This window comes from Gambusia affinis, linkage group LG04 (assembly GCF_019740435.1).
Source record: "Gambusia affinis linkage group LG04, SWU_Gaff_1.0, whole genome shotgun sequence".
In the NCBI taxonomy this organism is placed as follows: domain Eukaryota; kingdom Metazoa; phylum Chordata; class Actinopteri; order Cyprinodontiformes; family Poeciliidae; genus Gambusia; species Gambusia affinis.
In genome coordinates, this window is record NC_057871.1 from 17,180,346 (window position 1) to 17,197,229 (window position 16,884).

The window sequence follows — 16,884 nt, forward strand, 5'->3', positions numbered from 1 at the left end:
GGTATAAATAACTTATTATAAAACAGAAAACCTTAATTGAGATGCCATGGCAACATTTTTTCTAACTTTGAGTATCTTCTGTTGAAGACAAATGTAGAATATCCCCATCAGTGAAAATAGCTGGCCAGTCACTTATTCTCATCCAGCCACAGCCTGTACATCTTTGATAAGCATGTTTTCATGTAATCTGATATGTCACTATCTAAAATGTTGCCCAGCTCCTCGATGCACCATTAACCAAACCCTGTAGACACCAAGTTGGCCCATTATGTCCTTCCCACCAGCCACCACAGCCTTTCAACGTTCTCATTTGTGACAACTACGTGCTTCACAGCTGCACAACAGGGACTCATTTAAAGGAGAGTGCGTCATTATTTAAAATGATGAACTATGTTTATTGATTACTATTGAGGCTTGTGGGCAATATTGCATCAGGTGGTTCATAAATCAGGCTAAGAGACCATTAAGCTGCACAATGCCAAAACTGATGTCATTGTTGGCCTCTACCCACGTAAAATCCAAAAATGTCACAATAGATCTTTGAACCTCACCAAACAATATCAGCTCATATGACAGCATTGTCCAAAAAAGCAAAAGAATATTTATCTAGTTTTAGCTTTTTAAATGTATTTATTGTATTAAAATTGTTTTCTGTCTGTCTAGTGCTGTTTTTTTAGGATGGTGGTGCTTACACCATAGGTGTTGTTAAAACATTGGAAGCTTAGCCAAACATCCCTGCTCTTACTCTTGACTTTCTTACATTAATACACATGTAGGCATCTGAAATGTCTGAAATATGTGAGCTACTTAGGTTGGATTTCTGCATTCAATAAATGTTACATCCTACTTTTTTTTCAGCTCATGTCCATTTTATAGAACAATTTGCAGAAACTGCAAATGAACTTTGTCAAATCTCTGGCAGTTTTCTGTCCTGTCCATTCAGAGGTGTTACCTTTTCTCTTCAGCACAGGAAGCGCCACAGTATGCATTTTGCAGACACAAAGCATTTGTACTCTCATCACAGAATCATTCTGTTTAACACCCTGCATTTCCTAATTTAGGACCAACATTCCTGTCAGTGGAAAAGAGCATTTCTAGACTTTGTTTACCTGATTTGTGCATCATCCGGGTCTTTTGTTGGGCCAAAACACCCCAATATTTGTTTAAATTCTTGCCCTGTTCATTGATATGCTCTAAATTAAATTTAAGTTGCATTAAAATACATCTCTTTTGAATATTGTAATGATATGTATACATTTTCCTTTAATGACAGGTAAATGGAGTCTCAGGACAGGAGTCGCTCCCCGTCCCGCAGAACCAGCCGAGTGGAACAGGTGGTGGGACGATGGCTGAGACGGTCCAGAGACTTGGGCAGCAGGTCTCACTCTCTGAGCAGGTAGGATTCTGTTTTGTTTTCATTTAGATGCAGTTGTTAGGTAATCAAATTAATCTGTCTTGACTGTCTTTTGATGTGGAGACTGACCTGTTTAACATCAAGACATTGAATCGTCTGAATTTTGTCCTTGGTGTTCTCAAACAAAATCAAAACAACTTCAAACAAACCAATCAAATCAGAGTTCTGCAATGAAATATTATGTGACTGAGAAAAAAAAAGTCTAAATTAAATATATTGAAAGACTTAAAAAATAAACAGCTAAGACTGTTTTTTCAAGATCAGATGCCTTCTGAAGCTCTGAGTTGAATCATGATGGAATGACGTGGATCCTTTCTTCTAGTCTAAGAACTCAAAAATCTGAATATCACTTCAGTAATTACTGTGACCATGAGGTTAATAGGGGTGCTTGTTAGAACTTAAAAACTAACATCTGTATTGGTAACAGATATTGGAGGCGTTGTCATGATTTGGGGTATGAGATGTTGAGGAAGATACGATAAACCAAGGTTGTTGAGTGAGAATGATGATTTAAGGGTGAAAAATACAAAAACACAAAGTCCAGGCAGCACAAAATGAGCGGAAGGCTAAGAGCTCAGACACTGGTAGCGACTGGTATCAACAAACAACTGACGGCAGAACAGACATAAGACCAGACAGCTTGACAAGACAACTAGACAAGGACCCAACTAGGAACAAGGAATACAGGTGGGATTAAATACACTGAGGGTAATCAAGGAAACGAGACACACACAATACAAATCCTTACAGGCATGGCTGTAACCTGCTTCATGCTGCTTGACCTCTGCAAGTTTTAGAACAAGAAATTCTGCAAACATTAGCCATTTTATTTTTAAAATCCTTGTACTCTTGTTTCGACTTAAGTTTTGGAAATTATAGTTTTTGAAACAAAATCACAATAATTTCACATAGAACCTCCAACGACATAGTAAGACGTCCTCCTGATGCTTTGCAGAGATCGTGTTGCAGTGGATGGGAAAACAGGAGAGTATGGAAGCTCCGATCAGAGAAATTACCCGTTCCGATTCAATGTTCAGATCCAAAAGGACCCGGACCTCAACTCCCATGGCCTCACGCTTTCCAGCCAGATCCCCATCCTGGTGCAGGAAGTCACCACAGGTAGGACAGTTTCCTCAAAGGCAATATTAGTTTTAATTTAGACAGAAAATAGCAAAATGTAATCTCTGTTAATAGAAATATCACAAAAGTTCATCAGTAGTTTGTATCAGATATTTTACACCACACTAGTTGTGCTAGTTTGACTTTCTCCACCAGAAAGTGGAGAAAGTCAAACTAGTCATATTCCACGGGGTAAATTTCTACGAAGAGCTGCAGTGTTTTAGTTTGCTGAATCGGTGCCTTCTGCCCCAGCACAATGTTCCCTGTAATGAGTAAAACCTTTGTTGTAAGTTAATAAGCACCTTTATCTGAACCCCTCTCATGTATACTGAAAGAACAGAAAAGATAAAACACACTTGGTTTCTTATATAAAATATGTTTATATTGAGAAGGCTATTCTTTGTGTTTTAAGCGCTTTCAATGTAGAAATATATAAATTGTTACATTTGCAAAATTCTTGTTATACATTTTCCAAATAATCAACTTTCCATTATAAAATAGATTTATTTTGCAGTAAATCAAGATCCGCGCTGTAAAACACTGATTAATAGTTTTTGTTATTTTTTGGCAAATACTGTCGTATTAAAAAGAAAGCATTTGTCAGCTTTTTTCACTGTAGTCTTCAGTACACTTTTTGCAATTTGCATAACAAATTTCTTCCCAGCAAATGAAAGCGTGAACCTGTGCCAGACCTCTGCGGACCTTTGGTCGGTACAAACTGACAAAGTAAAACCTCCAGCTGGGCTGCTGCTGTACGCTGATGCTGCAGAGATGTACACAAAATTACATTAACAGGAGGAAGGGCTGCACGGCGCTAATGTCTTTGTTTGTGTTTGTGCGTGCGTTTGTGGGTGTTGTGAAGATGTGAGATAATGTAGATGCATACAGCCGAAGGTATGCCTGAGCACCTCAGCTCACTGCAAGCACTTCCTCCTAGCTGAATTATTTAGCACTGACATGTGTCAGAAGAAGTGTAAATGCAGTAGAGTTTGTAAATACTGTAAGGGAGATTTGGTTTGACCAGCTTTTGTGACCATACTAACCATGTAATTATTAATTTACATTTAATAACAGTGCTACCATAATCTTCAGTGTATTTTTGATGACATTTCATTATGATAGACCATCACAGAAGTCATGCAAATTGGTGAAGTGTAAGAAAAAGTACACAAATCTTTTCAAAGTATATATACATTTTTTTTTTTTTTTTCAAATAAAAATCTGAAAACATGTGAGACCCAACTCTTTATTTTGTTTTAAACTGACATTTGACTGGTTTTGGTTTTTATAGGTAAAAAAAATAAAAATAAAAATCCTTTTTGAGTTTTCATATGTGCATTCATTTATTCACTTGCTTTTTGAGGCTTTGTAGGTAAAGGGTTAATATAATGAGAGCCTAACAGCCCTTTGTTGCAGTAAATTCACTTTGAAATATAGGTGGCATCAGTGGGGATTCAAGATGACAGCACCCAAGAAAAATGCTGATAATAATGAGGATTAAATCAAACGCTAAAGGACAAAAGATGAAGCTGCAAAAATGTTTTCTCCTTTAGAAAATAGAACTGTATCTCCATATGCCTTGATGTGAAATCTTAGCATGTAATATAAGTCTGAAAATCATCGTCTGTAGTCGTTTTTCACTACAGAAAAACCACTACAAGTAATTAGGTGCTAAATACAAATGCATGCTACATTTTGTTTAGATTTCCATTTGTAAAATTATATTGAAAACCAAGTGCTGACAAAACCATTAACCACGATTTTTTTAATACTCTATTTTGAGTTCTATTTATCTCCTAAAATACTAATAAAATGCCCTAAAGTTTGTGGTTGTAAAGTGGCAAAATATGACAAAATTTGAAGGTTATGAATACTTTTGCAAGGTTCTGTGTATTTTTGCAACAGTCACAGCTAGTTAAAAACTGGAGTTAGCATGTTGGAAACTAACAAACTGGATCAATAAAAAGGGACTAAATACTGTAAGTCATCCTTACAAAAAGATGCTAGAAAATTGCAAATTACCTAATGACTCAGAAAACATTTTAGTACCGAACTGCGAAATATTTTTACTGAGAAACTGAAAGTGCAGAGGAACACAGATCTCAATCCCTCTGAGGTTCAGGGGCACATTACAGAAACTTTTCTCTCTCGTCTGCCTCAAGTTTGTTCTGTCACCATCTGTTTCTTCTACCCATGACACACACTCTCACACACGCACACACACTGGTCCTCACACCACTAGTGGCCCCTCTGAGTCTTGGCTCAGTTTCACTACCCTCTGTCTCTTTGTATCTGGCAGGTGCTGCAGCATCTTGACAGTGAAATATGAATCCTTTATTCAAAAGCATTTTCAGACCTATCAGTGTCACCGGCTGCTGTCCACATTGTTTTTAAAGAAAATATCAAGTGATGTCTCGTGTCTGAGAGCTACCTGATATTGCACGCTAAAGAAAGGCAAAGTGGACAAAGCACGAACCTACGGTGGCTGGAGGAAAGCCTTGATACTGATGATCAATTCATGTATGCATTTTGTTCATAAAGAGACCCACATATTTCCTTTGATTTATATTTTGAAAACACTTTAATTACTTATTCACATCATATAAACTCAGACAATTTCTTCATGTATTCAGCTTGATAGCAGACCACAGTTTTGGCGTCTGTAAGCCTTCATCCTGTCTAATGAGAGCTCCTACAGTGTCAAGCACATTCAACATGTCAGCTTGTTCATTTGTTTCACTGAACCTGCTGCATAATGCTTTGTGTAACAGCTTGAGTACAGGACAGAAAGACATGTCCAACAAGGCACCAACCAGCAGCAGTATCTGGAATCAATTTACAACTATAACAGATGCTTAACCCAGTTAAGTTGTTTTTAAAAACAACCTTAAAGACAATAAATGTCTTGAGGAAGGAGGTTAAAGATTCCTGTTGCCGTTTTGAAAAGAATGAATTTAGTTCTTAGAACAGTGCCTTGCAAAAGTGCTAATGCACATGGAAGACTTTCGATATAACTTTTTATTTAAGTGGATACTTTTAGTGAACAAACAGCATCACACAGAGTAGTAACACAGCAGACAAGTCAGGGATAAAGTTGTGATGAAATTTGAAGAAGGGTTAGGTGGTAAAACAACATCGCAAGCTTTAATGTTTTCATGGTGAAATTTTCTGTCCATTATAAAGAAAAATGTAGATTAGGGCAGAACTGCAAAGCTTCTAGCCGTCGAGCTAAACTCAGAGACTCGACAAAGAGAGGCGGTAAAGATGCATAAATCTGGCAGAGCTACAGAGATTCACAGCTTTTGTTGAACAATCTATTTACAGGAAGACTACTGTCAAAAATTTGAAGTGGCAAGACAAACCCACTGTCAGGCTTTGACTCAAGCCACATAGGAGACACAGCAAACATGTGGAAGAAGGTGCTCTTGTTAGCATAGATCAAAGTCAAACTCTTTGGTCGGCATGCAGATCCATACGTGTGGTGGAGAACCAGAACCAGGGGTGAACTGGCCATTGGGACTAGCGGGGATTTTCCCGGTGGGTCGATGGGTTAGTGGGCCAGTGGTTTAGCCCATGGAGAAGCCACTGTGCTCACCCCGAATCACGCAACACGCTCATGTTGTGAAGCACTACAACGCCTCAAACTATACAATATCAAATGTCTTCTTTGCCTTTCCTCTGTTTCAGTCAAGCAGATCTGCTCGTTGTGTGGACCTGTAAACACATGAATGAGCGAGACAGGTCCAGTGTAGAGTGGACATCACAAAAATGTATCCCATAAAGCCTGGCCTAGAAAAATAAATAGCCTCTTTGGCACTCAACAGTCAAAAACTCAACAAAAATTCAACAGTCAAAACAGAAAAGTCTGTTCTTGTACAGCACTTTACCAAGTTCAGAGGACCCTGAAGCACTTCACACTATTTTCAGCCATTCGCTCATTCATGCACACATTCACAGATTGACAGAAGTGAGGCTCCCACCGGGCCCTCTGACCACCACCAGCAAGCAAGACGGTTTAAGTGTCTAGTCCAAGGACACAACAGAGACGGGCAGAGTGGGGACTTGAACTGGCAGGACGAACCCCTAATACCGTTGCCTTGTCCCTATTAATGCCCCATAAACTAAATCTTTCTGTTTCAGCAGAGAGATACGCAGTGCAGTGGCTCTGGCTCGCCATGCAGGTGTGGGGCCTTATGCAGAATAATGTTAGGGACCCCTCTTCCTGCAGAGAACATCTCCACCAATAAACACTATATGCTTCAGTTTTGAATATGAGAAAAGTTAGAAAATATTTGTGACTAGATGATCATCAGTGGGTTTCCTTAAAGATAAACATCTAAATATTGTTGAACATTAATATAGAAATAATCAGCGCGAGATTACAAGCCATAATATTCAGTCACCGTTCTGATTTCTCCTCGTCTTTATTGCAACTTGAATCTTTGTGTAGACTAAATTAGCTGATAAATTACAACAAACATCTGAAAATCATCTCAGGTATCGAAACCGAACTGAAACTTCAGCATGGGAGATTTCTGCTGGCGACAGTAAAACACTGAAGCACAATTAATTGACTGCTAATATTCATGTTGTGGGACAGCGAGCTCTTTACAGAGCAGGATGGAAAATATTGCATTGGAGTCAGATGAAAGGAAATGACTAGAACACAAGCTGCTGCCTGTCACCAGCACTCATGAGCTGTGTGAGCTCAGACCAATTGAAAGCCCCTCAGGCATGACGACACAAGAATGTTTTGTGTGTCCAGGTGGTCCTGCAGATGGCCGGCTCGTCCCTGGCGACCAGCTTGTGAAAATCAATAACGTGGCTGTCGATGACCTGACCCCAGAGCAAGCTGCTGAAATAATCAGGTCTGCACACGCAAACACAAAACAGAGGCTCACATGTCTGAAGGTTGTTTCTTTCAGTGTATTTGGTATATTTGTAGCAGGTTTGACCATAACAACCAGAGCTTTTGTGTTTTTTAGGGAGTGTCAAGACACGCTGACCATGACTGTCCTCAGAATCATGCATGTGAGTCTGCTGGAAACCATTGAATGTGTGGATTGAGTTGGACTGGTTGGACCAATTAACCTGCCAGTCATGTTTTTGTACTTTGGGAGAAAGGTGGAGTACCTGGAGAGAATCCACGCATGCACAGGGAGAACATGTGATCGCCATGCAGAAAGAGCGGCCCTAAATGTTACACTGACGGAATAAAATGCTGCTTGCTCTCATTTCCTAGTGCTTGGGTGTAAAATATTAATGAACACAAAAATCCTTGCATGAGGAGGCAGACAGAGAATAAAACACTGACTGCACAGTTTAGTGGAACTCACTGTAAAACATTTTCTTGTGTTTGCAGGTGTTATCATTCTGACAGTTTCATAGACAGGGTTTATACTGCAGGCTTCCATCTTTCCTTCCATCCTTCTTTCCTTCTTTCCTTACTTCCTCCATTCTTTCCAGACAACAAGTAATAGTACTTAGTTCACCGACGTTGATGCCAAATTTAGTCACACGTTGAATACAAATGACACTATGTAGCTGCCTTAGTTAACTGTAACTGTGTCATTTGACATGTTCTGCTTCTCCACTTGTTTATCATTTTTTAATAGATTTCATTCATTTCTAAGCTATTAAAAGCCCTTGGATTTCTGAACAATTTTTGCCTTCAATGTTTACCCCACAAACATGATTTAAAATAGAGCTGAGGATCAATATTCAGGAGAGTTTTGTGTCTCGTAGCACTGAGTAAATTAACCAGCATGGTGTGTTTCTAGTACAGCCTCTGCAATTCAGTGTCTCTATTCACACGGGATTCTGAAATGCTGCAGTCAGCAGAAACATTAATCAGGCTCTTCCTGCATCCGAGCTTGAGGTGTACCTCATACAATCCCCTCACCCAGCACACACCACTTTATCAGTGTTGGATATGACGGTAGGCTAAACCCACAGGAATTTCCCCACAACTAGATCTACCTTGAAAAGGACGAAGGTCTTCGCAACTCATTTGTTTACTGCCTAAACATGCACCTCACTCTGCATCTGTGAAACTGAGGAGTGCGTTTGCATTAAGATTGATTTGATTAGATAATGGTAAATAAATGGATGCTGCTCAGAGAGTCTCATGAGGAGTTTTTGCTGACGGAAACACTTGTCAAGTTATTCATATCTCACTTCTCCCTTCAAGAAATCATTAGTGAGATTTAAGGAATCTCTGTAGATCAAGTTTTATTAATGTGTTTTCATCTCAGGGCCCGAAATCGTCGTTCATCACGCCTGAAAAGAGGGCCAAGCTCAGGTCCAACCCTGTCAAAGTCCACTTTGCAGAGGAGGTGGAGGTCAATGGACAGTCTCAGGTAGGTGTTAGTTACCTCAGACAAAAGAATGAGGGGGATTAATGTCAAGAACTTTTTTGCATGTGTGATATGTATCAGATACAGGGGAAGACAGTCAAAAGATAAAAATAGTCATCTGATAAACTTTGGTTCATTTTTAGAGTTACAGAGGTGTTGTCTTCCAATCAGCTTGATCAGCAGATCTTTATTTTCGGACGTACAGTTTGTTCCCGTGACTTAATGTCACTATAAACATGAAACTCCCTCGATCCCAAACAGACTTGTAATGCAGACACATGGGATACACGCACAGTTTCATAAACACTTCAAGATTTTCATCTGCTTTTTAAACGAGTCCAACTTCCAACAGTGCCAAGCAAAGAAATAATTTTCAGATTTTACTCTACAAATTGGTTTTGATGCTGATTTATATTTGTTGGTATTATTTCATGTATGCAGTTTTTTTCCCCTATTTCCTTCATTCTTGCTGGGTTGAGTTCCCATCTTTCTTGTGGATTTAAAAGCATCTGCAGGAGGAACACGCCAGAAACTGGAGTGTCCATTAGTAAAGACAGAGGAAATGTGGATTGATAGTTAAACCACTCTTCAGTCCTAATTTCTGCAATTACAAGACATGTTTAGGTTGAAAGGGAAAAAGTAGAGGGACATTCAGGGTAGATGAAGCAAGAGAAAGCAGAGCAGAAGAAGCTGGCGATGGGAGGGATCTAAACTCGACTGCTCTCAAATCGACTGCTCTACGTTTGAACTTAAAACATGGCTGCATCAATGTTTCATAACATCACATTGTCAGTGGAGGAAAAACACTTTCCAAAATCATAGAAGGACAGGGATGACTCACTGCAGAGAACAAGCAGGGCAGATAGAAACAGGCCAGTGTAATGCACAGAAATCCTTTGCAAGAAAAGCCAAAGAGCAAATGTTCTGACTGTTTTATTACCCCATGACATGTAAACAACGTTCTGTTTTTAATGATGCAGATAAAGAATCTTTCCAAATTTAAACTTAATCATTACCATGCTACAAAAATGCAACAGTTCAATCTTGCCTTGCAGCATTTTGTTATGGAAGTATTCATACCTTGTTTCTTAACTTTTCTCATCAGTTTTGAAAACACAATGTCTATGTTGAATTATTGTGGTGGTACAATTATGCAGTGGGGTTCCTTTTGTTTAGTCACAACAGGGAAGTACTTGAAGAAAACCTGTCAGAGGCTGTGAAAACATTTGAAACTTGCAGGTTGGTAAGGAGAGAATAATTCAGGGAAGGAGCAAAGAGGTTCGTCGTAACTCTGGAAGATCTACAGAAATCCAGATTTCTGCTGGGAGAATCTATTGACAACTCGGCTAGTTGGTGTTCTTTATCATAATCATGTCTTTATGGAAGAGCAGCAAGAAGAAAGCCAGGCCTGTTTTCTGGCCAGGCTTGCAGTTTGACACAAGGCATTTAGAGTTCATAGCAAATATGATGTGAAAAACTGAACTTCAAGCAAAACTTACCTACCACTGCATATCACCCAAAATGATCAGCTCCCATGTGAAATATGTAACTGGCATTATTATGCTTTAAGTCCAGACCTAATTGCATGCCACACAGATTTTTATATGCAAAAAGTATACAATAACACGCACAATTTTTCTTCCATTTTATGCATCACTTTGTGTTGATCTGTCACATACAGCAGAAACATAATAAAATACATTAAGGTTTATAATTGTAATGCTGAAAAAAGATCCAAGATTTGTAGATACTTTTTCAAGATGTGTTACTTGATATTTCTTCATGCTAACATGCCCTGACCCTGTTCAAACATTTTGTCAAACGCTTTCGCTGATCTCTGATGTTCTTGTTTGTCTACAGGGGAACTCACTGCTCTTCCTGCCCAACGTTTTGAAGGTGTATCTGGAGAACGGGCAGACTAAGGCTTTTAAGTTTGAGACCAGCACAACTGTCAAGGTATTTTGATATGACTGCTGACGATTTTAAAGCCTGAGACAAGATGGTTACGACTGTGATTCATCGTATCCACATGTACGACTGGTGCACAGAGAGGAATTTTTGTGAAAATAATCTGCAACTTCAAAGAAAAACTTGTTAGAAGTAAACATTATTTTTCTCTCAAGATGGCCTTTTGTTTTTCCATTATAGGATATTGTGATGACACTAAAGGAAAAACTTTCACTGAACCGAATTGAACACTTTTCCTTGGTGCTCGAACAGCAGCACAACAGCAGCAAGCTGCTGCTGCTACATGAAGAGGAGAGGATACATCAGGTATTAACACACAATGGGAGAACATTTACGCTTTCAGCTGTTTGTGCAAATATATGAATGACATGATGTATGTATGCATGTTCTCAGGTGGTCCAGAAGAAGGAAGTCCATAACTACAGGTGTTTGTTCCGTGTTTGTTTCATGCCCAAAGAGTTCAAGACGCTGCTGCAGGAGGATCCCACTGCCTTCGAGTATCTTTACCTTCAGGTACAGCTCCTAGGGAAATAAATGATACCTGAGGAACTATCCTCAGGTATCATTTATATCTGGATGGAATAAATGATACCTCCTCAGGTATCATTTATTCAATTTCCACCTCCTTTGAGAATATGTGTGTGTTTTTTGTTAAAGTCTATATTTTTTTGGACGTGATTACTATTCATATAGCTATGTAATGAAATGTAATATGTAAAGTTAAACTTAACTAAACATAACTAAACTAATGTTAATTCTGATGAAATCATGGAACTCATTTCAGATGCAAACATAAATTCTACAAATTCAGTTTTATGTCCATAAGATTAGTAAAATAATAAGTCCTTCAGAAAGATTGCTGTGAATTGGTGTGATATTTTCTGAAGTGCTATGATTAACATAGTTCACAAATTTTGTCTGATGTGGAAGAAAATCTCAGCTTCTTCAGAAAAAATTACAACCTTTTATGATACAGGGTACAAGATACATAAAATTGAAAAATGATGCAATAACATGCAAGAATAGCATTGTTTAAAAAAAAAAAGAAAAAAGAAAAATTAATTTGCCAAATCAAATTTTCATCATTTGTGTCATTCCATATTTAAGGGGGTGAACGATGTGCTGCAGGAACGCTACGCCGTTGAAATGCGGTGTAATACCGCCTTAAGACTTGCTGCGCTGCACATTCAGGAGAGGCTGGTGAGCTGCGGACTGTCCCCCAAAGCCAACCTGAAGATGATCACGTAAGCCTTTGTGTGATTTATTAAAGTGCAACAGAGAATCAAACACACATTTTATGATAAGTATAATGCAGCCTTAAGATATTTATGATATTTCCTCTTCAGTACATATGCAAACAAGCTTCCACAGTTTTGTGTATTTATATTTATAAGACACAAAGCTGCCTAGCAGAATAAAAATTAATCTTACTGCTACTTAAGGGTATCTCAGAATTTACTCATTTAGCAGATGCTTTTATCTGCTCAGAAGCGTCATTCAGGTTTTAGCACAGGAGGATGTTCTGACATCGGCATCAAGAATTAAATCAATTGAAAAGTGTTAGCATAAAAGATGAGGAATGCAGAAAGGAGGTGCTCTGTGCTCTGACACTATTTGGTATTTTGTTTTATTATATGGCAAATGTGGAAGAAGAATCCAAACTCAGACTGGTTTGAATGTAGAGATGTCAGATCCTGACAGAGAATCAGGATCAGATTTTGGTCTTGCAAAGAGTCTCAGGTCTTATTTTACATCTAGAGTACTGAAGCACTCTCGATTATACTTTGATTTGAGTTTATTTTCAATTTAAGCTGAAAGCCGTAATCCAGTATCCAGTACACAAATTCATATCTCTTGATCACTTTTACAACCACAAACTGAAATATTTTTATTGTGATAAACCAACACAAAGTGTGGCTTTCTATCTCTCTTTTATAAAAGCTTCCACATAGCATGATGCTGCCATCACAAAGTGTATTCATGGTAATGCAGAGCATTGCTTTTTAGTATTCAGATCAAATAGTTCAGTTTTGGTGTCATCTGACAAGATTGCTTTCGTCCACGTTTGCAGCGCCCTGGTTGGATTGTGGCAAACTGCAAAAAAAGTGTGTTGCAACTTTGTTTAAAAATTACTTTGGATGCATAATTGTCTGTTAATTAATTTTCCCAAATATATTAATTGAGTTAGCCTTTGGTTATAGTGGATTTATCTGGGAAAACATTACAGATTCTGTTCCAGGGGACAATAGCACTTTTGAAAATCTATTCACGTCATTGATAGCGATACTGGATGTTTGTAACGCACAGTTACTTTCTGATGAAAGCAAATATGAAGTTGTTTTGTCTGTGTTTGCTCCAGGAAGACTTGGGGCATAGAAAATTTTGTGTCGTCCACCTTACTGAGGAACATGCGAGAAAAAGATCTGAGGAAGGCAATCGGCTTTCACATGAAGAAAACCCAGTCCCAGCATGATCCCAAGCAAAAGAGTCTGTCGGTAGATCAAGCACGGATCAACTATCTAGAGGAGCTGAGTGATCTCAAGTCTTTCGGGGGAAAGTCCTTTGGTGCCACCTTGATGGTAGGCTTTTTCCAGCTAATAAAAAGGAAGAAAGCTGACATAGACCAACAAGATTTTTTAAATTCTTTTGTATTTTTTTTTAAATTACATTTTCTCAGCTGCGCTGTTTTCATTTCTCTTTCTGTTCTCCTTCGGGCTTCTAGCTTCAAGACAGAGAGTCAATGGTGAGCCTGCTGGTTGGCGCGCGCTATGGGGTGAGTCAGGTGGTCAACCACAAGCTGAGTATCATGACGACCCTTACAGAGTTCCACTGCATCACTCGCGTCGAGCTGCTGCCGGAATCAGACAAAGTCAGCCTCGTCAAGATATACCTGCAGGACATCAAGGCAAGTCCTTGGAAGACTAACACACCAACTTGTTCATGATGTGCATGCTTAAAGGGCTCAGGTTAAATTTTTATTCAGTTGTCTTCAGGCCTGTAGCTTTTTCTGTCCTTGTAATTGAGACCTCAAAAAAAGCTTGGAAGAAACAAAAGACAAGAGCCGCCGTAAACACTAAGACTGGTGACATTATGTACAGGACACCAGATAGATTTAATTAAATGTACGGCATTCAATTTAATGCATTTAATTCAATGCATTAAGTAATGGCTTCCCACAAAGAAAGTAGTGACAGTAACATCAGTAGCTCAAATTTACAATTTAAGTTTATAAGGAGAGGATTCATAATGTCAGTTTATTGAGTGAGAAAAAGGAGCTTTTTTAATCTAATCCATGTTTTGATTTTCTTTCTCACAGCCCATCACATTACTATTGGAGGCTGGTGCAGCAAAAGATATGTCTTGCCTCATAGCAGGCTACTGTCGTGTGTTTATTGACCCTAACCTCAACGTTTTCCCCTGGATAGATGACAAGAAACACAGAGTTTCTGCTGAAGAAGGTACATAAGCAAAAAACAATTTAACAAGATTTCCTTTCTTAACCCTTCTGTATCTTCCTCAAGATCCACATTTAAAGTCTTTTCAAGGTAGACAATCTGACAGTATCTGACCATTAAATTTTCTCTGACGGCTCAGAAAGGTACTGCTGCTGATTATAAAAGCAATCAACTACATACCTGAAAAGTTGGTGCCACGTTGGTATTTATCACCTCTATTATTGTACACCTCAATAAATCCAAAATCAAAATTGCTGACAAAAAAGAAGTCATCCAATTAATGAACTATTTATGATTTAGACATGCAAACTGTTTATCTTCTGGTTTTATCTTGTATGTTGTAGAAAACAAATGCAGGCAAATGGAAATGTTTGTACTGCATGAACTATTTCACATTTTATCACAGACTTCAGTCTGTATGTCGGGTTTTAATGTGCTAATTCAATAGAGAAGTCTACGTTTCTGACGTGGAAAACAAGGAACAGAATCAATATGTTTATACTTTGATTAAATTATATATAGTTACTGTGTTCACTCATTGTTTGACTTCTGCTGGAGATTTTGATTTTGTAGTTACTAATAATAAAAGTGATAAAGTTTTCAAATTTGTAGTTGTGTAGAAAATAAAAATTGTGTCTTTTTATTTCCACCTCACAATATCCACTGCTTTTTGTTGGTCGGATACACAAAATTTCAATAAAATACAATAAAGGTGGTGTACTGTGAAAAAGCTAAAGTGTAAGAGTGTTTGTGCCAGGCAGCAGATTCTGTGCTGATGTAGCATTGAATGTCAAAAACAAAACTTGTCACTTGTTGTGACTGACTATTGCTTTAATGTGGGCTTACAGGTTATGTGTCCAGATGTGCAAGTGACTCAGAGGACTCTTCAGACTTGGATATGGAGCCGTTGTACAGCTTGGCATCTCAAGAAAACAAACCCCGCCCTCGCGTTAGATCCCTGTCAGACTCTGAAGGAAGAAAGAGGAAGGACAGGGACCGGATGAGAAGCAAAGACTGCAAAGAGAAGGGAGACACACCGGTGGAGAATAAAAAACCAAAACAAGAAAAATATCTTGATACTCCAAGAGAGTCAGCTTCATTAGGAAACAGTAAAGAGGGAAAGAATGAGGACACATTGAACAGAAAGAGGCCTGGTGCAAAAATACAAATTCAAATAACAGGCAATGATTCAGGGGTTCATAAAGTAAGCCCTAGAACTAGAGAGGAAGAGCTGCCGTCTGTATCAGAAGCATCAGACTCATGTCACACTGACTCCCGCGTCCTCACCAGTCCCTCCAGTGACTCTCTTGATGCTCTGGAGGAAGATGATTTAATTTCGTGCACCTCCTCTTCTGTCCAGACTCAAGCTCTCTCACAAGCTCATGTCTGCGTCCACTCCCCTTTTCAGCTTCACCTCCACTCTGATGGACATGTTCAGCCTCACCTCCTCGCTCCTCCACCACCTCACTCTCATCCCCTCATTCACCTCACAGTTGTCAGCTGTGCTGGAGAATCAGGAGAAAGAGGAGACTGCAGGAGATCTGGTGATGGAGCTGATCCCAAACTTATGTGCACCCCATCCCACAGCCCCAAATGTCAAAAACGTTCAGGTGAACTCAGCTCAGCAGACAGCTCGCTGTGTTTCGCTGAGCTCTCCCGTCTCGCAGATCTCCTGCCGAGCCCTCCTGAGGCTAGTGAGGATGATGATGTTGAAGATGACGAGCTGAGGCGGAAGGGAAAGTTACAGAGCAATATAAGTGTGACACTGGGAAATGCAGATGAAGGTGAAAGTTCTGGAGAGCATGCTCTCTCCGCTTCTCCATCATCCCCGTCTTCCCACAAAGACTTTGTTTTTAACTTTGACCAAAGCGATGCTCGCTGCTACTACAACCTATGCTCCAACATCACCCCTGACAGCGCCCGCAGCCTTCCAGGCCCTCAGGATCCCAGCAATCATAAGGATGAAGCGAAGGCTGATGGATCTGAGCTGATTCCCATCCTCCAGCCACCCCCTGGATTCGGGGACAGCAGCTCAGATGAGGAGTTCTTTGATGCGAGAGATCGCTTCACCTCACCTGAAGATCCCATGTCAGGTGCTGTCCCAAGAGGTAATTTATCTTTGGCCAAAAAGCTGTTTACAACATTCTTCTGATGATTTTGCTGCCATCTGGTGGCTGTAGAATTTAGTACAGAAATGGATTGAGTATTGACTCAACACAAGTTTTTCTTGCACATGTTTAATCATAAATGAGGACTAGTTGCTAAAAATACTAACACCTTCAATGGTAAGTGAGGATGAGTTTCAAGAAAAGAGTGACATGAACTTAAATTTCTAATTCGGTGAGATTTCCATTGGGATATAAATTCATTTTCTCAATGTTTCTCTCTCAAGTGGTGCCTTCCAGCTTCTTATACCACAGCAGATTTGAAAATATAGACAGACAGATGAAGCTTTGGAAAAGACTGTCCCAATGTCACTGACCTACACTTGCATAAAAGTTTTCTTACAGGAAGACATGATAATTGTAAATTAAACCTGAAAAACTCAGCTTTGTGAACAGCTTAAGCAAAG

General features: G+C 39.2%; 1 protein-coding gene across 3 annotated transcripts in view; it reads left to right on the top strand.

The window, feature by feature from the left end:
* LOC122830026 (FERM and PDZ domain-containing protein 1) overlaps positions 1 to 16,884 on the top strand; it is a 37,858-nt gene that overhangs the window by 15,397 nt on the left and 5,577 nt on the right. For all 3 annotated transcript variants that reach the window (XM_044115050.1, XM_044115052.1, XM_044115051.1), the window contains 13 exons: positions 1,274 to 1,396; positions 2,370 to 2,533; positions 7,299 to 7,401; positions 7,519 to 7,564; positions 8,788 to 8,892; positions 10,750 to 10,845; positions 11,038 to 11,163; positions 11,251 to 11,370; positions 11,965 to 12,101; positions 13,217 to 13,436; positions 13,580 to 13,762; positions 14,174 to 14,315; positions 15,161 to 16,420. In XM_044115050.1, coding sequence (XP_043970985.1) covers positions 1,278 to 1,396; positions 2,370 to 2,533; positions 7,299 to 7,401; positions 7,519 to 7,564; positions 8,788 to 8,892; positions 10,750 to 10,845; positions 11,038 to 11,163; positions 11,251 to 11,370; positions 11,965 to 12,101; positions 13,217 to 13,436; positions 13,580 to 13,762; positions 14,174 to 14,315; positions 15,161 to 16,420 — 2,821 coding nt within the window. In that variant the 5' untranslated portion in view covers positions 1,274 to 1,277. The remainder of the gene's footprint in view (positions 1 to 1,273; positions 1,397 to 2,369; positions 2,534 to 7,298; positions 7,402 to 7,518; positions 7,565 to 8,787; positions 8,893 to 10,749; positions 10,846 to 11,037; positions 11,164 to 11,250; positions 11,371 to 11,964; positions 12,102 to 13,216; positions 13,437 to 13,579; positions 13,763 to 14,173; positions 14,316 to 15,160; positions 16,421 to 16,884) is intronic.